We start from the raw sequence: 24,434 nt of genomic DNA, 5'->3' as shown, positions 1-24,434 counted from the left end.
TCAGATATTTTAAAAACCCCGATTGATTCTATAATCTTGGGCAGATTGACTGGAATTAACATCTCTGTGGAACCCAATTTAACACATTCACTATAGCTTCAATGAATTTCACAATAAAGATGGGAATACCTATCAAGATATAATTCTTTATTTTGCATCAATAATGTACATCAAAGACTGCAAATATGCATGATGCAACTATCTATTTTACTGATTGAACTTTATAAATGTACTGCACCTCTGAAATCATCAAAAGAAACAAAATACATGCTTATGTTAAATAAAATGCATTTAATATAACTGATTTTACATCCAACTGCTGTTGAAATAAGAGGATTAAAAATGTTACCTGTAGAGATTTTTGTCCAAGAAAGGAGAGGATTGGGATCTCCTGTGGCATCACATGGGATAGCAATATCCGACTCAGCAAGAGCAGAAAGAATGTTAGACATTTTAGTGATAATTTTAGGGTTTTTTCCTTGTTGTGTTAAAGGCACAGAAGACTGAATGAGGCTTGAGTTGAAAACCTTGATTCTATCCAGTTTAGGCACAAATAACACATTTGGATTATTATAATACATACTACTGGAAGACTGCAAGGTTGAACTCACTTGAGATTTTATTTTTGGGGTAGTGAAGGTAGGAATGATTGTCCCAGATGCTGGTACAGTATCCAAGGATGTAGGAGATACTGGGATAGTGATGGCTTTTAAAGAAGTGCTATGCATTATCTTTTCGGTAACAGAGAGAAATGTTTTCTCAGTTGTGCTTACCGGTGCTGGTAGATTAGGTACTAGTGGTTTAGAGTTCACTCCCAAGTGTTGAAATATCCTGGTTCTGTTGATCAGAAATGGTGTTCTAGCATTGGTATAATATGGTATAGCGTGATTGATTGTTCTTCCAGGCTTATCTCTACTTTCAGGAAGAAAGTTGCTGACAAAAATTTTGGAATGAATATTTTGTCTGGTTTCATCTTGGTTGTCATATTTGCCCAGAATAGGCATTTTAGGTCTATATAATGGAGCAGGTGTGGGGGTAGAGAAAGTTGAAGAGATTTTTCTCTCTTGTGTGGTATAGGCTGCGTATGCTGTTATCTCTGGTTTATTGGTATAATGAAGGGGCACTTGGTGAGTTATAAAATGATGAAAAAATCCTGGTGCAATGAGATATGGAGGTTTTACAGTCCCCCTCACATGACTGTACTTTGGAGGTAGGAAACCCGGGTTTTTTCCAACTGGTTCATTTGGAATATGCGGACTTAATGAAAAGCTGCTGTATGGCCTGCTACTACCTTGCTTTTTTTGAGTGGTAGAAAGTTCATTCTGTCTTGAGCTATATCTGGCTCTTATACTATCCACAGTGGGTATCTTCCTATCTGGGTATGTTACTTTAATAGATGTGAGATTTTCATTTGTTGAAGAATTATATGCTAAATTAAGATTGTTAGGTGTTAATGGAGGCAGAGGAGTGAGCATTGAAATGGATACAACTGAGGGATCATTTTTTTCATTTCTATATATTGCAATATCATCTTCATGATTATGGAACTGGCTAGTAATTTCTTTGGAATATCTTGAAGTTGGTAGAATGTGTGTTTTATTTTGCCAAAGATCAAGAATTTGGTTCATTTCTTTAGGTATAGAAGTATGATCAGAGACTGAACTGTGGTGAGATATAGTCACTTTTTCAACTTTATGAAAAGACGGTTCCACTGTAGTCTTTAATAAGTAATTTTTCCACAATTTTTCTAAAGATGGCAGAATTTCAGGATGTTCTGTTTGGCTAACAGATAGATACTGTTGACTAGCAGACTTTGACTGAGCTACCCTTGAATCAATGACATTTGGAGAATCTGATGAGAAAGAGTTGGCTTTTTCTTCAAGTTCTGGAATCACTGAAGAAGTAAGATCAAAAGATGATGTTGAACTCTCTCCTAAAATACTTGCTACGGGGGTATTTGTCACTTCATTATAAGCTATGGGTAACTTATTTTCTGTAGCTGTTGTATACTCTGGATTGTGAGATAAATGCAGCTGCTTTGGGAGTGACGTAGTCACTGAATGATACGTTGATGTCACTGTTTGACTTTTCTGACCCTTTATGACACTAGAAAGAGTTAATGGTGTCTTAGGTAATAAAGTAGGAAGTTGAACAGTTGAAGTTGCTATTGTGTCCTGGGGTTTTTGTAAAGTAGCTGCATTTATTAATGATGAAGAACTCAATTTTTGTATTTCATCCTCTGACTTCTGATATCCCCCCATAAAACCTTGCATGGTTTGAGTAGTATTGTCAAGTTTAGATATTTTTGAAACAAAAGTTATATCTTCTACATTAAAAGGAGGAATTGGTTTTGGTCTTTTAAATCTATTTGTTCTCCGTCTGCCATATGGTCTTCTTCGTGAATGCTTATTGATTGCTGGTTCAGGTGTACTCATTTTTCTTCCATATGCTGTTGTTATGGCTACTGTTCTTGGTTTGTTAGTAGTAGCAGCTGTCAGCATCCATTCTTTCTTTTTCAGTGGATGAATAGTGCTTTCTATAGTAGAAGAGAATTTTGTTTTTTCAAGATTTATATTTGTTAATATTAGGTTTTTAGAATCTGTAAATGGATTAAAAGGAATTACTTGTACATGTTCTATGCTGTTATGTTCTTTAGGAGCAAAATCTGCCATTTGAGTAGCAGAGGCAACAATGGTAGCAGAATTGTTGATTTCAGCATGTGTAAAAGTTATTGCAACATTACTCACATTACTCATAGATTTAGCTTGTAAATATTGTTTGCTAGTTTTAGTCTTATGGCTTTTGGCAAGGACAGGATCTTTGACTGAAATTTCTGAATATGGATTAGGTGTGGCTTTCTCCCTGTTGCTGACTATCATTAAAGTGCTCTGAGTATAAGGTTCAACTTTTTTGGAGATCCTATTTATTTCTCCATTAAAAAATTCTATCCTTTTTGATTCTTCTACTTGTGATTGGACTGTGTTTAAATCACTATGATCCCAAGGTTGTGTCTGCATAGTTGGAGAGAACTGGATTTCCTGTGCTACAGAGGTTTCCATGTGGAATGGATCTTCTGGCATTTTTGAGAATTCATGTTCCACATGCACTGCTGAAGAAAGTATTTGGTCTTGATTATAATTCTGCATGCTGATGACAGAGGGAATGATGACTGAAAATAATTCTGCTTCATCCAAATGGGAAGTATCTGCTGAAGATTCTTCTCCATTGATTTCCACAGCACTTCTTGGTGGGAGACTGGAGATAGGTAGATGACTTCTTGTGGTCCATTGTGTAAAAGGAATCTCTGATGTGGTACTTAGAAGAGGAACAGAAGTGGTTGTAAGTCTGGGAAAACTTTTTCTTCGGACTTTTGCCAAAATGTTAGCCCAGTGTTGTGGATTAATTTGTTTGTTTGTCATATGAATTCTCCTCCTGGATTCAAATACTCTTCTACCCTCAGCAACATTAATTTCTTCGGTCCTATCAATGCCTTTCCATAATTTCATTTTACGTTTCCCTTTTTTATCTGTTCTTACCTGAACATGAAAAATGTCATCGCTCTTCTGTTTAAGTGATTGTTCGAATTTTTTGAGATGAAATTTCTTGCTTGGCATACTGTAAATCTCTTTATCACCTGATCCCTCATCATCTCCGATGACCTGCCCCTTTACTGATATTCTTGAACCAGGTTGCTTTTTAAATTTTATCCTTTTAGAAGATCTGTCAGAAACCATCTTATTTACTGTTACTTTAACAACAACTTCATCTGATCCTTGTTTATTGATGGCCACACATCTATAGTAACCGCTGTCACCTACCTGACTGTATGGAATTAACAATGTGCCATTTTCTAGCAAATATCCACTAGAAGAGTTTGACAAATCATTAATCATTTGGTTGCTTGGAAGTATCCAGTTTAAATGAGCATCTGGTATAGCCACTGCACTACATGGCAATAGTATGGAATCCCCCACATTTTTTTCAATTTTTGTTAGTTCAGAGTCAGCTTGCTGAATAACTGTGGGTTGCACTAGAACTTTGAAGGCCACTGTGTCCACGTCGTCTCTCACTTGGGCAATACAGTAATATACCCCTGAATCAGCATAGGCCACTGACCTGATGATTAACTGGCCACTACTGAGGACAGAAAACCTTTTGCCTTCCATTTTGAATGGAGCTTTCAATCTTGTCCCATCTGGGAGAATCCACCTGATAGAAGGACTTTCTGATGCTTTGACATTACAGCTAAGCTGAGCATTTGAACCTTCTACTATACTTTGAGCAGCTCTTGTGTGCTGGTCTTGCTCTATCATAACCCAGCTGCTTCTCTGTTGCTTATTTTCATGAGGTTGAATAGTTTGAGAAACCTGGGAAGAAAAAGAAAGAACTACCATTTTTCCTGTGCTCTGGCGTCTGTTTAATTGGATGTGTATGAATGGCTGCATCACCCAGGCAGGCTCAGCAAAGATTCTGCCTTTCACACCTGTGTAATAGGGAGCATCATCAGAATCAGGACCTTGCCTATAGTGATAGCTTAATTTAGGTTCACGAGTGAGCACATGTTCTCTTTCAAGTTTGACAGGCACTTCACTGTAATATGCAATCAGCTTCCATAACTTCTCGTAGTTTTCTCTATTCATATGGCATTCCATATCCAGAGAAATAGTACCGTTGAGCACAATTTCATAAGGAGAGATCTGATTCCATTGGATTTTGGTAGAGTCCGTTGGTTTTTTAATTTCACATTTGAGGTTCACTGAGTTTTTGTGTTCATCAGTCAAGTTCAGAGTAATGTTCCATGTAGGCCACTGAAATTCTTCCATTAGTAACTCAGAGATGTCATCTTCTTTACCCTCATCATTTTCCTGAATGTTGGTGCTCTGTTTAAATGGGGACTGTATGATTGGCTTCCTGCAGGAAATGTCTTTCATATTTTGAATATCTTGTTTCTGGAATTGTTTGGGAAAAGTACATTTAGGACAAATCTGACCATCCTCATAGGCTTTATCTTTTTTACACTTTAGGATGCCTGAAAGACAAAAAGAAAGGGCATTTTGAATTCACAGGATTTTTGTTTAGCTCTCTCTCCTTTTCCATGTTTTAAACTATACTTTGAATTTAGTAATGGGCTTTGAATCTTATAGTCATAGGTTTGGAAGGGACCTTGGAGGTCTTCTAGTCTAACCTCATGTCTTGTGCAGAAATCTTCAAACTATTTGGAACAAAAGATTGAGCGGAGGTGGCGCAGTGGTTAAATGCAGCACTGCAGGCTACTTCAGGCTACTTCAGCTGACTGCAGTTCTGCAGTTCGGCTGTTCAAATCTCACCGGCTCAGGGTTGACTCAGCCTTCCATCCTTCCGAGGTGGGTAAAATGAGGACCTGGATTGTTGTTGGGGGCAATATGCTGACTCTGTAAATCGCTTAGAGAGGGCTGAAAGCCCTATGAAGCGGTATATAAGTCTAACTGCTATTGCTATTGCTATTGCTATTTTCTTTTTTAAAAGGTTGTGCCATCTTTTCTTTAATAATTTAATTAAATTATTCTTTTTAACTGGCCTGAAATTATTTTAATTATTATTTATCTAGTTTGTTCATGTTCTTTTCAAGATAATGTTTATGCTATCTAGGTTAATCATTAGATAATGTACATTTTTTAATAAATATACATTTTATATTTATTCACTTAGTTTCATACTACCTAACAGCTCATTGGTTCATAAATATTTTTATGTGATAAAATAAATCTAATTACCGTATTTTTCAGAGTATAATTCAAATCTTTTTCCCTCAAAAAAGAGGCTGAAAATCTGGGTGTGTCTTATACACTGAATACAGCATTTTTTGCCTCCCAAAACCCCACCCCTTCATCAAAATGGCCATGCAAAGCCTTTAGGAGTTTTGCAGAGTGCTGCTGGGGGCTCTACAAACCTCCTAAAGGCTATTCATGCCCTTTTTTAAAAAAGAAAACCAGGCCCGTTTTCACGAAAAGCGGGCCATTTTTAGGAGATCTGCAGTGCAAAAACTTTTTAAAAATAAATTGCCTCTTCAAAACCTTGCTGCATCTTATACTATGGTGCATCTTATACTCTGAAAAATATGGTACATTATGTGTTTTTGCAGAAACACAGATATAATCAGAGACAATACTTAATTGATAATATTATAAATCTGTCTGTAAAATTTGAAATGTCTTCATTTCTCTTGGGTTTATCTTTTCTGTGACTCATAATTATTCAGACTATTCTGAAATATTGGTTTTGCTTCTAAAGTCAAATAAGTTATTTTTGCTATTTCTTACATCACTTGGAAATCTCTACTCATAAATACAAAACTTCCTTACAACCTAGAGAGAATTTAATGAACAGTTTTTTGTGGTTAAAAGACTCCTATAATATCTACTTAAATGTTTACATTATGTTCCATTCAACCTAACACTGTACAATATCAGAAATTTATTAGTGTGAAGGTTCCCAGTTTCGCCTTTTTAACTGTAAATTGAATAATATGTTCCTAATTTTGAGAAGAAATACCATTGCCACTTGAAGTACATTATTGTAGTATGTTTATTCTTGATGTATTGGGAGATAAGTGGTTTTCATCTTTGTTCATTGAATGGCATGGCAAATTATGCAAATTATATTCTTTTGAGGAAAAAAACCTCAAACATGATGAATATGTTTTAAATACAGATTACAAGATAAATTGGAAAGACTGGATTTATATAAAACATTACATGAAAACACCTTAAGATGATTTAATATAGATTGTTATCAACTTATAACCACAATCATAACCAAAGTATAAATTGCTGAGCAATGCAATCATTATATGAGTTATCATGTGTCCTGACTCAATTTTATGACCATCTTTACTGCAGTCATTCAGTATATTACATACTTAGGTGAATTATGTGGTCCTTAAGTAATTCTGGCTTTCTGACTTGTTGGAAGACAGCTGGGAAGATTGGAAATCATGATTGCGTGTGCTACAACTGTTATAAATATGAGCTGGTTGCAGATCACCTGATTGTGGGGATAATGCAATGGCGATAACTTCAAGGTTGTAAGTCACTTTTTCCAAGGCTATTGTAACTACAAACTATCATTAAAGGAATGACCATAAATTGAGAACAACCTGTACAATATATGTACCCAGTCAGTATTTCTGGCCAATTTCTTCTGAAGGTGATTTTCTACAACTATTTGTAACAAAGTTCCTCTTACCCGCAGATTTCTCAGTCCATTCAAGGAACCATTTCAGCCTGCAGTCACAAGACCAGGGATTCCCATGAAGATAAATATTCTCTAGAAGAGGCATTCTTTGAAAAATGTCCTTAGGCAATGTTCTAATGGCATTTTCAGATAAATAAAGATGTTTTATTGTTGACATTCTGAAGTAATCAAGAACTAAGAGTGTTGAAAATGTGTTTGGGTGAAGCTGCTGAAGCAGGTTTCCTTCCAAGTGGAGAAGTCTGAGGGAAATTAATCCATTGAAAGCATTTGGATGGATGAATTCAATTTGGTTGTGATCCAGGTGCAGTCTCATCAAGTTGAAAAGCCCTTGGAGGGTTTGGCCAGTTATAACCTGCAGTTTGTTATAGCTTACTTTGAACACCTAAATGGACAAATAAATTAAGGTTACTATCTTTATTGATATTTAAACTTTACAGAAAAAGCATGTTTTTATAGAAATAGAAAATCTGTGTCCCTTAAGAGTTACCTAAATTACAATTCTCTATTTTTCATCAGTGGTACAGGATAACTTAACGGCTCAATCTAGACATTCTTAGTTATCCATTTTTAGAATTAAGGGAATTTGAGTTAGATACATAAAAATTTATCCCCAGGAAATTAACTGAAGCAGACCTTATTCTATTAGGGGATACGAGATATAAAACCTTAATAAGATAATTCAAGAATTTCTACCTATAAAAGAATTAAATGTGTTAGAGTTATTGCAGTGTCATCTATCACTAGCATGTACCCCGTTTCCCCAAAAATAAGACCTTCCCAGATAATAAGCCCAATTGGGCTTTTGACCACATGCGCTAAAATAAACCCTCCCTTGAAAATAAGCCCTCCCTTTTAATATTGCAACACAGCAGCACCCATGAAGGGGCCATGCTTGGTGCCTCCTGAACCTCAAAAATAATAAGACTTCCCTGAAAATAAGGTCAAGTGCTTATTTTGGGGGTCAAAAGAAAATAAGATTCTGTCTTATTTTCTGGGAAACCCAGTATGAGCAGGCACATCTATTTAATACTGTGATAATATAAGATAATATCTTATAGTCACAGATGGATTTTCTAGTAACAAAATCATTGGCCTCTGTATAGCCAGATTTTGGGTGAGTATTGGAACACACTTTTGTTCACTAATGCTTAGGAAATAGAGTCTAAGTGTTGTGATTTATTTAGTAAATATTTCTGGCTTTACCTGTAGTGATGACAGATCTTTTAAAGCACCATTAGGTATATTTTGGATATCATTGCCATGAAGCATGAGCAGTTCAAGTTTTGAAAGTCCCGCAAATGAGCTTTCAGATACAGCTTGAATGCTGTTAAACCTGGAAAAAAAGAAATGGAAATTTGTTTAATCATTCACCATTATTCTGTAATGAGAAGGTTTGTCATTAGGGGTAACTTTGGTTTATCCATAAATTATAAATGGACTTTGAGAAAGTAATAAACCATTTTAACTGACATTTCACAAATTGTTTTTAAATATCTTCCTTCCTTCCTCCTTTCCTTTCCTTTCCTTTCCTTTCCTTTCCTTTCCTTTCCTTTCCTTTCCTTTCCTTTCCTTTCCTTTCCTTTCCTTTCCTTCCCTTCCCTTCCCTTCCCTTCCCTTCCCTTCCCTTCCCTTCCCTTCCCTTCCCTTCCCTTCCCTTTCCTTTCCTATAAATTATAAATAAATTCAACTTGGAATTTAAATTCATGGAAATTGCCAATTACAATGGGCTTTTTCTGATAACATTCTCCTTGAATGAATAAAAAAGTATGTAGATGACATTTAAAAATGAATGCCTGCAAAATAAGTTCTGAAAGCAGAAAACCAAAACTAGTAGCTGAATTGTTAGATCTGTACATGTTGGAAAATAATAAGAAATTTAATTGGTAATGTAAATCTGGTAGAATCAGTGCCAAGAACAGATTAACATAAACATGTCTGTATTTCACAAGAACTTCATTATATTATTGCAGCTGGCTTTTGAAATGTTAACAGAACATAGCATAGTTTCTAATTAAATAAAATCAACTTTTAATTGTTCAAAAGGCCAATTATATTTTTATGTTCTACATTTATCCCTAATAATAACAGTAGCACCAAAAAATAAAAATATACATAATTTTTGATCCCCAGTCTAATTCAAAATTGTTCTTTTTAATAATATAATATTCAATTATATTAATGGATTTTTAAAAAAGCAGCTCATGTTGTATTTGATTGTTGCAATAGGAAAAACAGATGTCTGGATTAAATAATACATAAGGAAGTAAGGATTTTAGGGCTTGTACATCAGGTATTGTTCTACATAGTGTTTAGTTTGTTCTATACCAGCAAAAGCTGCATCTGTGCTTGGCAAGCGAGATAGTAAATATATTCGCTCCAGCTGCTAATATATCCTCTTCCTTCTCAAAATGCTGGAAAATATCAGGACCGACAAATGAAATAGCGAATACAGATCACATGCTATCATTAGGTAACTAGAAGCAAAAATGAAGAATCTGCATTCAAGTATATATTTTATTTGTTTCAAACAGCATCTGTCAAATAGCTTTCAAGCTATAGACTTCTTTCTCACTTTGAGGTCTCTAGAAGATACAATGCACTATAAAACTAAAGTCACAAGAATAGGAAAAAAGAACTTAAAGATTTAGTGCTATGATCTAAACTTATTCTAAATGTTTCAATCAGCTTTAAATTAAAATATGAAAACATTTTCAATACATCAGTAATATTTTTTCCTAGAACATGAGTGTGGGCATAATGGTAGTAAAGGAACATATATATTATTTTGTGTTTTGGAGCTATTGTTATAATATGGCAGGGGTCAGAAATATAACATCCTTGAACATCTTTGTGGTCATGCTGTCTGGAGCACCTTCTGACTTAGCAATATCTGAATTAGAGAATTTCCCACCCCTACAATATTGCATAAGGCAGGTAACATCAGAATTCAAATAAAAGCAAAATATTTTAACCAGCTGTAGAGTTTTATATGCAAAATGTGCGCTATTGAAATAACGCTCTCCATAATTTGGGAAGAAATATAAGGGAGGGGGAGCAAGAAGACAGATTTATTTATGTATTTATTGCCTTTATTATTTTTATAAATAATTCAAGGTGGCAGATGAATATTACTTCCTCCTTTTATTTTCCCCATAACAACTCTGGGAGATGAGTTGGACTGAGAGAGAGACTGACTGGACCAAAGTCACCCTGTTGGCTTTTATGCCTAAGGCAGGACTAGAACTCAGGCTCCTGGTTTCTTGCCTGGTGCCTTAATCATTAAACTAAAAAGATGTAGGAGGAGAAAAGATGAAAACAGGTAAGATTTATTCATTTATTTGTATCCCGTTGTTATTATTTTTACAAATAATTCCAGACAGCAAACATATCCAACATACCCTCTTTGTCCTATTTTCCTGACAACAACAATCCTACAAGGTGAGTTAGGCTGAGAGAGAATAACTGGACCCAAATCACCCACCTGGCTTTCATGGCTTAGGTGGGATTTGAACTCATAGTCTCCTGTTTTCTAGTCTACTGTCTTAACCACTAGACCAAACTGGCTCTTATTTGATTTACCTGATACAGGTGAATCAAATGAAACAAATTTAATGAGAAATTGATGGGGTTGGAGAACATCTCACATTTAACCACAAATTTGAATTATAATAGTTAATCAAAGGGTTTACAACAGTCATTCATCTCTTTATGAAAGACATTTGATTGTTTCAGATTGCAATTTATTTCCTTGACAATAAACAATGCTTCACTTAGATGACATGTAGGATTAATTTCACATAATTGTATTCAAGAATATAAAACTCCATAGAAAAATTACTATACAAACCCCAAATTAATTCGTTCCACATGCTTAGAAATTTTCGATGGCACAGCCACTAAGGACCGAAATGTGCAATGAACTTCACTGGAAACATAGCAGGCACATGGCTGAGGACATGCCAGGATGACTTCTGAAATCCCCAGGCAGACAATCAGCACCATGGATAGTGTCTCCAAATTTGGTTGCCTTTGCATCTTCCTAAAATTCTTCATTTTGCTCTACCTTAAATCTTTGTGAAAAAGATGCATAATTAGACAGGTACAACTTAGATACAGCAATCAAGGTCTCTAAATTGAAATATTTGTTAATAGGGTTAGAATGCTTTGTAAATTAGAACAAATTGACAAGAAAGCTAGTCTAACACAGGCTTTTAATATTAAGCATCAAAACGGACATTTCTGATAGTACAGTAATTTTCATTCTAAGCACTGAATACAAGATGTGAACATTTCATTCTATGTATTGAATACAACATGTGAACAACAGAAGTTGGGCCTGGAAAGTCATTTGATGTTGGGGATGTCTTAGTAGCTCAATCAAAATGATCTTTTCTATGTGCTGACCCACAAAAGAGATGAATCCCTAACCCCAGATGCTACCACATTAGTCAACAACAGGAAACAAAGGATTCCTCATTTGTTTACATAATTAAGAATATAATATTACTTTATGGAATAGAATTGTCCACAGAATAGGATAGACCCAGTATAAACTCTGTTGACAATAGAAAAGTCATTAAAACATGACCTTACTAGGAAGCTTATTGGGAGATAAGTACCTAGAGTTAGATTATCTAGTCAATAAATGTGATTTAATCTTTTCTCTGCATTTTGCTTAGCATTGTATTATATGATTACAATTTTGTTGATTTTCATAATATTTTACTATGGGGTATATGAAGTTGTTATATTGCAGTTGTTATTAGATTGGTGCATATGACATTTAGAGTTTGTTTAATGTTTAATGTGAAACATTAGTGGAGAACCAACTAAATAAATAAATTACTGTAATGCAATGCCATAAGGTCTATAAACACAAGGTCAAGATTCATTATTATTCTTAGCAATTAACATATTTTTTGAGATCACCCATATTATTAAAAAACAAAAATTCTAAATATTTGAACTTAATAACTAAAATATGGCTATACCATTGGAAACAATAATTCTATTGTTAAATACTGACATATGACTGTACAAGATATTCCCTATTCTATATTAACAATGGCTAGTATAAGTCAACATTTTTAAAGTGTCATAGAAAAGTGCCATAGAAAAATGCATAAATGTCAGATTTTCTGATAATTTACCTCTCAATTTCTATCTGAAAAAATCTTTTTCCATAAGAAAAAATATTTATTTAAAGTTGATATAAATTATGTGAGCTCTCACTTTGTTTCTATTCACCAACAAATTTCACTTGGATTTTTCTGATTTGCTGCTTGTAATACTCATTTTTTTTCCTTGAGTATCTTTTCCTTTTTAACCAAGATCTGCAGTGCCATGCCTAACTCAATATGCCACCGTTATACTGCATATTATGAGAGACAGTTGGAGAAACCATGTTCTTGAGTCAAATAGTGTCACAAATTTACCAAGTAAGGCCAGTATTATAATCCTTCCTGCTAATTATACAAGCCACTTCCTATTCTCAATATGTATAATGGAACCACTAGTCTTCAAAAGTTCTGTGTGCATTTAAATCTGCAAGAAATAAAGTGCTTTTTCTATCAGCATCATATGCAAGCCATTATAACTGAAAGATTTCACCAGGCTTAGTAAGCGTCTGAAATATTTGTGGCTAGAATGCCCCCTCAAATATTAAAAAGCACCCCACCCCAAAAAAAAACCCCTCTCTGGTATGAGATGTCTAACAAAGTTCTATTTAACAGGGCATTTCTTTCACTGGTCATATTTAGATATGTTGCCTATTTTCTTTTCTTTTGAGAACTAATCTACATCATCTACTCTTCCGATAATTCCTGTTGAATTCTAAGTTGAAAATGTTGCATAACGCAGTGAGGTTTCTCTCTTCCTAATCAAAATAGCAATGGAAAATGTACACTATGCTGTGGCATTATCTTTCTTTCTTATCACTGTCTTGAGGGTCAGCAAATGCAACCAGAAAACAACAGCTTTAGGGTGTTTTTTAGGGTCTTGATTACGAAGAAAAAGGACAATCAATATTTTAGTTAAGATTTTAATTAATCTATGAAGTCATAATAGCTTAAATAGAAAATTTTATCCAATTCTGTCTACTAGATCAAAGTATAGATACTTGTACTTGTAGATATTTCATAACAAAATTGCAAGGATACACACATGCACATACATTTTTACTCTAAAAATATCTATGATTATAGTGGGATATAAATGGGATAAATAGATAAATAAATTAATTGGTGGCATATATTCTTTTGTACTGCAGTGCTCATTTTTAAAAAATAAAAATATAACAGAATTTTATCAACAGCTGATGTCCTGAAATGAATAAAGGCTAAGAGTTAAGATAAATAAGGTATTTTTAGACTTAATATTTATACTTGCATCTTCATGGGACAAACCCATCTGATTAGAAATAAGGTCACATCTCTATATAAAAGCTAGTAAAACATTTCTTCATATTGTGTTATTAATCTTAATTTTCCATACACATAATTCAATAATTGCAACATCAAACTGCACTCATCATAGGTCTCATACTATTGGCAAAGACTTTGATATACCACACATTACATCAAATAGCTTGGTTCAGACCTGATGTGAAACCAGTTTTGTGCTACATATGTAAATGAGTTTGGAATGTGCCTTAGGCCTATGTAGCTTCTTCTCATCCTCTCTTCCCATTTTATAGTCAGTTTAATTAGTTACTACTTGGTTTCATTGTGGCATGGAAAATATAATCCATATTTTGCTGTTTCATGTTTAATTGAAAATTATGGTTTATCATATTCCAAGAAGCTGTGTACACAAGTGGAGAACTAGAATGGAGGAATCCATTTGTGTGTGTGTGTGTGTGTGTGTGTGTGTGTGTGTGTGTGTGTGTGTGTGTTTAAGGCTCATTTTAAATTCTTCATGTCTCACTAAATCATGGCAGAGTACCAAGTCTGCACCAAACTAGTGCTTTTCAGTGGAGAGAGATCACACATTTACTGATGATGAGCAAAGATATTCTGCTGGAAACTTGGCCATCAGCCAGTACTGGTGGAAAGACAAGAAAAACATTTATTTGAATTTTTAAATAGAGACAGACCACCAATTACCAAAAGCCTACAAGAATTATTATATTTCTTCTATTGCTTTAATTAGGACTAAAGTCTCACTAGATTAATAACCATGTATGGAAAAGTACACCACTAAATGTACTCCAGTTGTTTCTGAAATGCCTAATCATGCTTCAACTACTCTAATCCCCAGCTAAAATGAGCAAAGTCTATGCTGATCAGGACTACTATAGCACTTGAAATCCAATACATTTAAGAGTCACCAAATTGGGACAGACTCTTCTGGGCCATTCAACTTCTTTTTGACAAAGAAAAGGAAATCAATCTAAAGTAGACTTTCTGAAAACAGAGCCCCAACACCCTGCTGATAGTTCTACTATCAAATTAGTGTTACCGTCTAGACAGTTATCCCAACATGGAACTGAAAGCTAACATCCTGTAATTTAGATTTAGTATAGGCTTTTACTTGTATTTTCTTTTCTTCATCTTAAATATACAGTAATGATATGTGAACTTTTTGCACATAGTTTTGCAGTTAACTCATATGAGATTTATGATTTATTATCTTGACATGGATTTCACAATGTAATTCTGACAAACAGGTATTCCATGCTACTCTTATACAACTTGTATGGTTCTGTATCAATTCCATTCATTTTCATAATGTTTGTTTGTTTGTTTATTGGATTTATATGCTGTCCTCCCAAAGGACTCAGGGCGGTGTACAACATTAAAAAAAACACATATTACAAAAGTTAAAAAGGAAATTAAAGTATCCAAAAACAAACCCAATTAATATTAACAATATAATTTTAAATATTAGATTAAAATTAATAATTAAATTAATCATTTATTTTATTCTGTTCAGGCCAGGCCGGCTTGCTGGAAAACCCAACTTTTTAGGATGCGTCGGAAGGACTGGAGGTCAGCGATTATACGAAGCTTCGGGGGCAGCTCATTCCAGAGGGAAGGCGCTCCAACAGAGAAGGCTCTCCCCCTGGGGGTCAGTAGCCAACAGTGTCTGGCTGACGGCACCCTGAGGAGGCCAACACTGTGGGATCACACTGGGCGGTGGTAGGCTACTGGTGGCAGTAGGTAGTCTCACAGGTACCCTGGGCCTAAGCCATGGAGCACTTTAAAGGTCATAATTAGTACCTTGAATCACACCCGGAAAACAACTGGCAACCAGTGCAGGCCGCCTAAAAGGGGTATAACATGAGAGCACCTAGGTACCCCCATGATAATCCGCGTGGCCACATTCTGAACTAGCTGAAGCCTCTGGTGCTCTTCAAGGGCAGCCCCATGTAGAGAGTGTTGCAGTAGTCCAGGCGAGAAAGGATGAGGGCATAAGTGACTGTGCACAGAGCATCCCGATCCAGAAAGGGGCGCAACTGATGTACCAGGCGAACCTGGTAAAAGGACCCCCTGGTCACACCCGTCAGAAGTTCTTCTAAACTAAGCTGCATATCCAGGAGGACTTCCAGATTGCGGGCCCTTTCTGAGGGAGCTAAAATTTCTCCCCCTATCATCAAAGATGGAACAAGATGCACAAATCGGGATGACGGAAACCACAGCCACTCAGTCTTGGAGGAATTGAACTTGAGCCTGTTCCTCCCCATCCAGATCCGCACAGCCTCCAGGCATCGGGACATCACATTGAGGGCATCGTTTGAGTGGCTTGGGGTAGAGATGAAAAGTCACAGCCGTCAGATGTTCTTCTAAACTAAACTGCATATCCAGGAGGATTTCCAGATTGCGGGCCCTTTCTGAGGGAGCTAAAATTTCTCCCCCTATCATCAAAGATGGAACAAGATGCACAAATCGGGATGACGGAAACCACAGCCACTCAGTCTTGGAGGAATTGAGCTTGAGCTTGTTCCTCGCCATCCAGATCCGCACAGCCTCCAGGCATCGGGACATCACATCGAGGGCATCATTTGAGTGGCTTGGGGTAGAGATGAAAAGTTGTGTATCATCAGCATATTGATGATACCCTACCCCAAGACCACGGATGATCTCGCTCTGCAGTTTCATATATATGTTGAACAGAAGGGTGAGAGAACCGATCCCTGCGGTGATGCACCTCGGGGTCGATCCCTGTCCTCTAGTCAACACGAACAGCAACCGATTTGACAGGTAGGATGAGAACCACCATAAAACGGTGCCCCCCACTCCCAACCCCCTGAGTCATCACACTAGGATACCATGGTCGATGGTATCGAAAGCCGCCAAGAGGTCTAATAGGACCAGGACAGAGGAGCAGCCCCTGTACCGGGCCCTCCAGAGATCATCAACCAACGCGACCAATACCGTCTCTGTGCTGTACCCGGGCCTGAAACACGACTGAAATGGATCCAGGTAGGCAGCTTCATCCAGGTACTGGGGAAGCTGATGTGCTACCATACTCTCGACAACCTTCGCTACAAAGCGAAGGTTGGAGACCGGACGATACTTGAGTAAAGAAGCTGGGTGCAGGGAAGACTTCTTAAGGAGGGGCCTCACCACCGCCTCCTTCAACGCAGTGGGAAAGTACCCCTCTCTCAATGAAGTGTTGGTAATCGCCTGGAGCCAGCTTCGTGTAACCTTCCGGGAAGCCGAAACTAACTAAGAGGGACACGGGTCCGGCACACAAGTGGCAGCACTGAGTCTCCCCATAATCCTGTCCATGCCCTCGGGGGTCACAGGGTCAAATTCATCCCAGATAGTCTCCACAAGACTCATCCCTGTCAACTCGCCCAAATCTACCCAGTCAGAGTCCAAGCCTGTGGATCTGAGCGATTTTATCCTGCAGATACTGAACAAATTCTTCAGCCCTACCCTGCAAGGGGTCTTTCCCAGTTCCTTGGTTAAGTAAGGAACGGGTCACCCTAAACAAGGTGACTGGGCCGTTATCTGCGGATGCAATGAGAAAGGACAAATGTTGCCATTTTGCCGCTTTTATTGCCACTAAATAGGATTTAATATGAATTCTTGCTAGTGTTCGATCAGATTTGGACTGGCTGGCCCTCCAACCACTCTCTAGGTGTCTTTTCCGGCGTTTGATCTCCTGGAGCTCCTTGGTAAACCAGGGAGCTACCCGGGATCGACACCAGGTCAGAGGCCGCAAAGACACAACGTGATCCAAGGCCCCAGTGGCCACCCTATCCCAGGCTTCCACTAGGGCTGATATCGATATCGATATAGATACACACACACACACCTGTTTCTATCTGATAAGGTGTGTTCTATCTTCCTCCAAGATATTTCATTTACACATAAATCTGATGAAAAGTCCTGTCATAGCTTAACCTAAGATCTTCATAAAATTATGGAAGAGTATTGGCAACTCATTTTAAACAAGATCTCCATGTTAATGAACGTCCATGTTAAGCACTCTATGGTTTTCCAACCAGCTCTGGTTCCACCTAATAGCCTACTTGCCTAAAGGTATTCAATCAGTTTACAATTCTTTTCTTGTCTCTGGCCTATCATTAATTAATATGCAGTGAACCCTGGGCAGATATCCAGTCAGATTCATACATGTCCATAAAATTCAATGAATGTTTAAATCATTCTTGTATCTCAACAGAATAGGTTTGTGTATGGGGGAAGGGAAGACATACATAGAAGGGATTCTAAAGATCTTGAAGAAAGGGCACAATTATAAATAAAACAATGAACATGATCCCAAAATACTTGCTTCAGGCTGTGACAATCTTTATATAGATACGGTCTTTAGAGAAGCAGATAGAGTTGAGTCTGAATTATATACTGAGTTAAGTGGTAAAACTTTGGTTCCATTCTACTAAGATTAACAAGATGTAGTGACTGAAGTGTTGGAAACTAGGTTCAAGGATACCTATATTCATATTTTTCTCAACTAGCAATTCACTGGGCTATTTTAGGTCCATTACTACATTCAGCATAACCTATCTCTCACTATTTCTTATGAGGATACAAATGGAGGAATGGATGAGGAATGTTACTTTTGCCACTGTGAAATTCTGAAGGCTACACATCTTAAAGTAAATAATAATGTAACCAAAGAGTGGAAAATAGCAGTTCAACTGATAGATGAACATCAGGAAGTACTTCTTTTTATCGTATTATATTGTATTTTTGCTCATTTACATTTAAAATATTTTGTATTATTTCATATCCTTTTACAATTCCAAGGTGGTGCAGCCATTATCAAAGCCAAATATTTAATAACCTGCCTGAAGGACATTAATAGATGCAGCTACAATTCTGACATACCTTGCTCATGCTTAAAATTTATTGATTTCCAAAACTGAAGAAAAACAATGTACCTAAGATTAAGACTTCTGTTTTCTTTCTTCTGTCTTTTAAATGAAATTCAACTTGACTTCTGAATATTCATATTGTAGCACAGTGCCCCCTAGGGACTGTTCAAAGCAACTACCTAGCTATGGAAAATTAGAGGAAGCAGGAAAGACGTCTGATGCTCAAGTGTTATGTATGTCCTAAGGGAGGATTATGATTTAGTAGTGTTGGGTCAGTGATGGTGGTTGAGAATCTGATCGTGGTAAAGTCAAGAACTAACCTTTTGTTCAGCAGAGATCCACCTTGGGTCAAATTTTGCAGACCATTATGCGAAACTGCAGCATACAGTATGGATCTCCCTTGTTTAAGTCGGATCCACGAATTTATCCCCAAAGTAGCCTAAGGTTTCCTTCTGAGAAAGAAAAGGAGAGAAAGAGTAGGCGGTGAGAGAAAGAATGAGGGCTGATTACTTCACCAGCTCCACTCTGGTCAGCAACAGAGGAATGTGGCAGAAGTATAGGACCAAGTGACCCTGGAGTTGGTTGTGCATAACCCTGAGAGTTTCTTTTAAGAACACGTGCTTCCTATTAGAGAAGAATGCCCTTAATTTTCTGAGTCATTACAATTATATATTCAAAGAAACTGACAGACTGAGGCGGGGGGAGGGAGAGAGATTAACCTCCTTTCCTAATGAATTTCTATTTCATTCCAGCTCCCAAATATATCTAAAGTGATGGTTGTGAGGGGAAAAACACACACCCGCACACAAAACAGACCCAAAACTTTCCATTCATCGGTGTCAGGAAAATACCCGCAATCCATTGTTTCGTTTGCTAAAATACACGTGCGCGCACATTCACACAATTAAAAAAAAATCAGCAAACGGCAGGAGCCTTAGTGGCCCAAAGCAGTCCAGGCAGTGGGAAGAAAGGAACAGACGGCCTCCAGCAGCCCAACGGAAAACCCCCGATGAGCGGAATAACCGCTTAGCCGGGAGTTACCTCAGCTCTGAGCAGGCAGGTCAGACGCCCGCGTAGCCCATCCTTTTCTTCGCCAGGGATTGGCGCCGCAGGGCGCTTCGTTTGCCGGTGGAGCAGCCGCTGCCGTTCGCCTCTCCGCTCTTCTGGCTCGTTGCTTTCTCGACTGAGTCCCCGAAAAAGTTGCTGACGTTCACATCCCACCTTCAAAGCGCCTGACTCGGAGCCAAGCTTAGCACTCTGCCGGGTAGGATACCTCAACAACTCCGCTCTGGGAAGTTTATGGCTCCCGGACGGGGGATAACAATCGTGGAGGAACTGAGGGACGAAAAAAAAATCAATCAATGAGTAACGTTGCTCAGCGATGTCTCCGGGGGCTCTTTTGTCCCCGCACCCCTTTCAATCCGGGATTGTTCGTGTGAAAAGCCGAGGAAAAGAGGACGAAGAGCCTCCCTTAATTGAATGCCGCTTGTCTTTTCTCTTCCTCTTCCCTCTTGGAAACTTTGGCCGGACAAGTTTGCCGCCCAGCCCAAGTGGGACGGGAGGTAGACTCAGGCAATTGCCCCGCGCAAGGCATGCCCTGCGCTTCCTTTGCGCCTCCCCCACCTTTCTTGTGTGGCGCTTTTGAAGCGGGCGGGAGCAGAGCTTCTCCAGTCCTTTCCTAGTGGGCGGCTCTTGGAAGAAGGAGAGCTCCGGCCGATGGTAGAGTAAAGAAAGCAGCTGGATCTGGTGGAGCTCCCGCTGGTGCGTGGCTTTTCCCTCTGTACCCGCTTTTTCCTTTGTGCGAGATCCATCCCCCCACGCAATGTGAGGGGTGGACTGTAACCATAGCGGTCAGACCCATGCAGTGAAACGCGATAGACTTTTTACAACACGATGCACCCTGGCTCTTGCACCAAGAGCCAGCACCACACGGTGCTGAGATACTAGAGAACCTTTAGTACCAGTTGTAGTGTCTGTTATACTAATACTATCCAGGGGTGAAATCCAGCAGGTTCTGACAGGTTCTGGAGAACTGGTAGCGGACATTTTGAGTAGTCCTGAGAACCAGTAGCAGAAATTTTGAGTAGTTTGTAGAACCAGCAAATACCACCTTGGCTGGCCCCCAGAGTAGGGTGGGAATGGAGATTTTGCAGTATCCTTCCCCTGCCACACCTACCAAGCCACACCATGCTCACCAAGCCACTCCCACAGAACCAGTAGTAAAAAAATTGAATTTCACCACTGATACTACCCCTCTAAAGGTAAAGGTTCCCCTTGCACATATGTGCTAGTCATTCCTGACTCTAGGGGGCAGTGCTCATCTCTGTTTCAAAGCTGAAGATCCAGTGCCGTCCAAAGACGTCTCCATGTCATGTGGCCGGCGTGACTAAATGTCGAAGGCGCACGGAACACTGTTACCTTCCCACCAAAGGTGGTTCCTATTTTTCTACTTGCATTTTTATGTGGTTTCAAACTGTTAGGTTGGCAAAAGCTGAGACAAGTAACAGGAACTCACTCCATTATGCGGCACTAGGGGTCGAACTGCTGAACTGCCAACCATTTTGATCGACAAGCTCAGCATCTTAGCTACTGAGCCACCGGGTCCCTTTTACCTACCCCTCCATCAAAGGTTAAAAGTTGGGGTCTAAAAAAAGACTCCTGTTTGGGATGGAAAAAATAACTCGCACCCATAATGAGGGGAAATCTTTTCCCTGGAAGGTCGTCCAAAGTTAGGGAGCTGCTGGTGATTCATTAGATGGCCACGATTCTGGTATTCTTTCCAAGGCTGCTTGCCACACAGATATAGGTCCACTTCTGCAGGTGGAGGATAATGTATGGCAAATAAAGGGATGCCTTTAACCCACTGAGAGTATTTCTTTGTTCTAAATGCATTCTTTCTGAAACCAAAACAATAATAACAAATTGTGATATCAGAATCAGCTACAGCTATATTCAGCCTTGCTGCCACAGGAATAGAAATTGGTGGAAACTGTGGCTTTTTCAGCAGTGCCACACTTTCAGTTAGCCACAGTTACATGACTGTCATTTCCAATGCTCCCTAACAGTTTCCCCTCAAGTCAATCTAGCAGAAACTCTAAACTCAGCTGTGATTGTTGACATTCCCAGAAAGTCAGTGGGGAAACCAGAAGAAAGTTGTTAAGTTCAAGGCCATCAGGCAAGTAAGTGACTGCTACCTGGTGGAGGAGGGGCTGAAGGGTGCAAGAGAGGTATACTAAACATGTACATTGAAGATCATGGAGGATATGCAGTATAAAATATAGACTAGCAGAGTTGGAAGGTGTAATAGCCTCACCTCTGCTTTTCCTTCTGCCGATTTAACAGAAGGGACCTTGGAGGTCTTCTCGTCCAATTCCCCGCTTAGGCAGGAAACCCTATACCAGCGATGGCGAACCTTTCTGGCTCGTGTGCCATAAGTGGGGGGGGGAGCGCAGGGTGGTTGTGCGTGGGTGTGCCACACCCATAATGCAATGCACGACACCCCCCCCCAGTGCGCACATGACAGGCGCTCCCCACATTTTTTGCATGCTTTTTTTTGCCTCCCCTGCCCCCCCCCCCCCCAGGAGGCCCTCCAGAGGCTCCAGTGACCTCCGGCTTGCTCGTAGCGTGGTTTTTATCCTCTGGAGGCTTTAGGTCCCTGAAGCCTCTGGAAGGCTTAAGCCAACCCTATGAGGAAACCAGAAGTCAATTCCCAAACTTCCGGTTTGCCCATAGGCCTTTTTTTGTGCTCTGGAGGCTTCAGGGAAGATCCTGAAGCTTCCAGAGTGCCTCTGGGGGGGGGGGGGAAGGCTCTTTTCACCCTCCCCAGGCTTCTATAAAGCCTCTGGAGCCTGGGGAAGGTGAAAAATGGCTTTAAAAAAGGCTGAACTCAGCTGGCCTGTGCACGCATGCATACTGGCCAGCTGACAGGGCAACACCTCGCATGCCCTGACAAATGGCTCCATGTGCCACCTGTGGCACGTGTGCCATAGGTATGCCATCCTGGCCCTATACCATTTCAGACAAATGGTTCCCCAATCTCTTCTTAAAAACACTTGCACTGTTGGAACAGTCCTAACTTTTGGAGGCAAGTTGTTCCGCTGATCAATTGTTCTGACAAGAGATATGATACTGGTGAGGGAGAGTGTACAGAGGGTGCCCAAGAGGTGCAGTGAGGATGAGGGAGAATGGTAAAGGTACAACACAGTTTAGTGCACAGACAGAAGGGTATGTTAGGGTGTGGCACAGGTCAAGGGGGAAGTCCAAAAATTCAGACCAGGGAGGGTGTGAAAGTGGCCAACATACCATGAGTGCAATGGACTGGGGGAGAATGCACAGTTGAGGAAGACTTTCCAAGCATCTTGCAACCTTTCCTGTTGACTTTCTCCCTGCAATCTTCCCACAAACAAAATCTGTGGAAGATGTCAAGAAGTTGGAAATCACTTCCACTGCCTCTGCTTTTTTCCCCACCCTTGGTGACTTGGTTGATCTATTAATTTTGTTTATTTATTAATCTAATCTGTACAGCCACCCATCTCTCCCAAGGATGACTCTGGGCAGTGCACAACAGTAAATAATAGTCCAATATAAAATAGATATAAATCTAAAATGCCACAGTAATAAATAACCATAAAAACAAAAACACTAACTCTAGGAAAAGAGGGATAAAAATGCCCCCCTCAGCAATGGAGCCATTGAGACAAAACTCTGGTTCTCTGGAAGCCCCAGGCTTGGTAGCATGACCAGATCTTCGGGGCCTTTTGAAAAATGAAAAAGGGTGGGGCCAATCTAATTTGGGGGTGGGGGAGAGAAGGATATTCTGTAAGGTGGCACCACAGTAGAGAAGGCACAACTCCTGTCACCAACATGTAAGTTCTTAGAGAATGGTAACCTTAACATGACTTCTCTGTGAAATTCAATGGGATGGGCTGATGTAACTGGGGAGAGACAATTCCTCCAATAACTGAATCCCATGCCACGAAGTGCTTTGAAGATTAAAACTAGCACCTTGAATTTGGCCTGGAAGCAAACTAAAAGCCAATGCAACTCACAGAGCAGAGGTGTTTATTTATCTGTTTAGATACCAAACACTTCTGCTCAAATCAGATCTGATTTCAGTTTAGGCACCATATTTTTCAGAGTATAAGACACACCTTTTTCCCTCAAAAAAGAGGCTGAAAATCTGGGTACGTCTTATACACTGAATAGAGCATTTTTTTTGCCTCATGAAACCCCTCTCCCTCCACCAAAATGGCTGTGCATTGCTTGTAGGAGACTTTCAGAGAGCTCCTGGGGGCTGGGGAAGCAGAAATGAGTGAAAAACAGACCTCCAGGAGTACTGTATAAGCCTCTTAAAGGCTATGCATGCAATTTTTTTGACAAAAATGGGTCTGTTTTCATGAAAAACGGGCCGTTTTTTGCTCATTTTTGGGGGGGGCAGGAGCACTCTGCAAGTCCCCTAAAGGCCATCCATGCCTTTGGGGGGGGGAAACGGGCCCATTTTTGCTAAAAGTGGGCCATTTTTGAGAGGTCTGCCGAATGCAAAAACTATTTTTTAATTTACCTCTTGAAAACCTTGGTACATCTTATACTCCAGTGCATCTTATACTCCGAAAAAGTGAATATCTCTGAAATGATGACAAAATCAAAACAATGACTCAACAGATCAGAGGTTGCATAGTTAATTTCCAAAAGTCTGGTGTGCATCCCAAAGAAGCAGATACATACTGTATGAGATTAGATGAGATGCATGAACTAAAGGTCTTTCAGTTCCCAATAAATTCAAGAGACCCCTGTCATCAGATTTAAGACTTGAGAACTTAATCCATAATTATGTCTTATTTGACTGGATTGCCTGAGAAGATGTTATATTTCTTATTGCATGAACATATGGTTTCAGCCATAAAGGTGTCTGTGA

The 24,434-nt window shown here is 39.0% G+C and overlaps 1 protein-coding gene across 1 annotated transcript in view; it reads right to left on the bottom strand.

Moving 5' to 3' along the window:
- The window catches only part of MXRA5 (matrix remodeling associated 5), a 37,534-nt gene extending 26,248 nt beyond the window's left edge, over nucleotides 1-11,286 (bottom strand). The window contains exons 1-4 of the mRNA XM_032226729.1: nucleotides 11,081-11,286; nucleotides 8,437-8,566; nucleotides 7,225-7,615; nucleotides 350-5,029 (exon numbers count right to left, since the gene is read on the bottom strand). Of these exons, the coding sequence (XP_032082620.1) occupies nucleotides 350-5,029; nucleotides 7,225-7,615; nucleotides 8,437-8,566; nucleotides 11,081-11,286 (5,407 nt within the window). The remainder of the gene's footprint in view (nucleotides 1-349; nucleotides 5,030-7,224; nucleotides 7,616-8,436; nucleotides 8,567-11,080) is intronic.
- Between the last annotated feature and the right edge of the window lie 13,148 nt (nucleotides 11,287-24,434).

The sequence above is a fragment of the Thamnophis elegans genome, chromosome 11, assembly GCF_009769535.1.
Source record: "Thamnophis elegans isolate rThaEle1 chromosome 11, rThaEle1.pri, whole genome shotgun sequence".
Taxonomy (NCBI): Eukaryota; Metazoa; Chordata; class Lepidosauria; order Squamata; family Colubridae; genus Thamnophis; species Thamnophis elegans.
The sequence above is the reverse complement of the archived record's forward strand: the minus strand, read 5'-3'. Positions and strand labels throughout refer to the sequence as shown.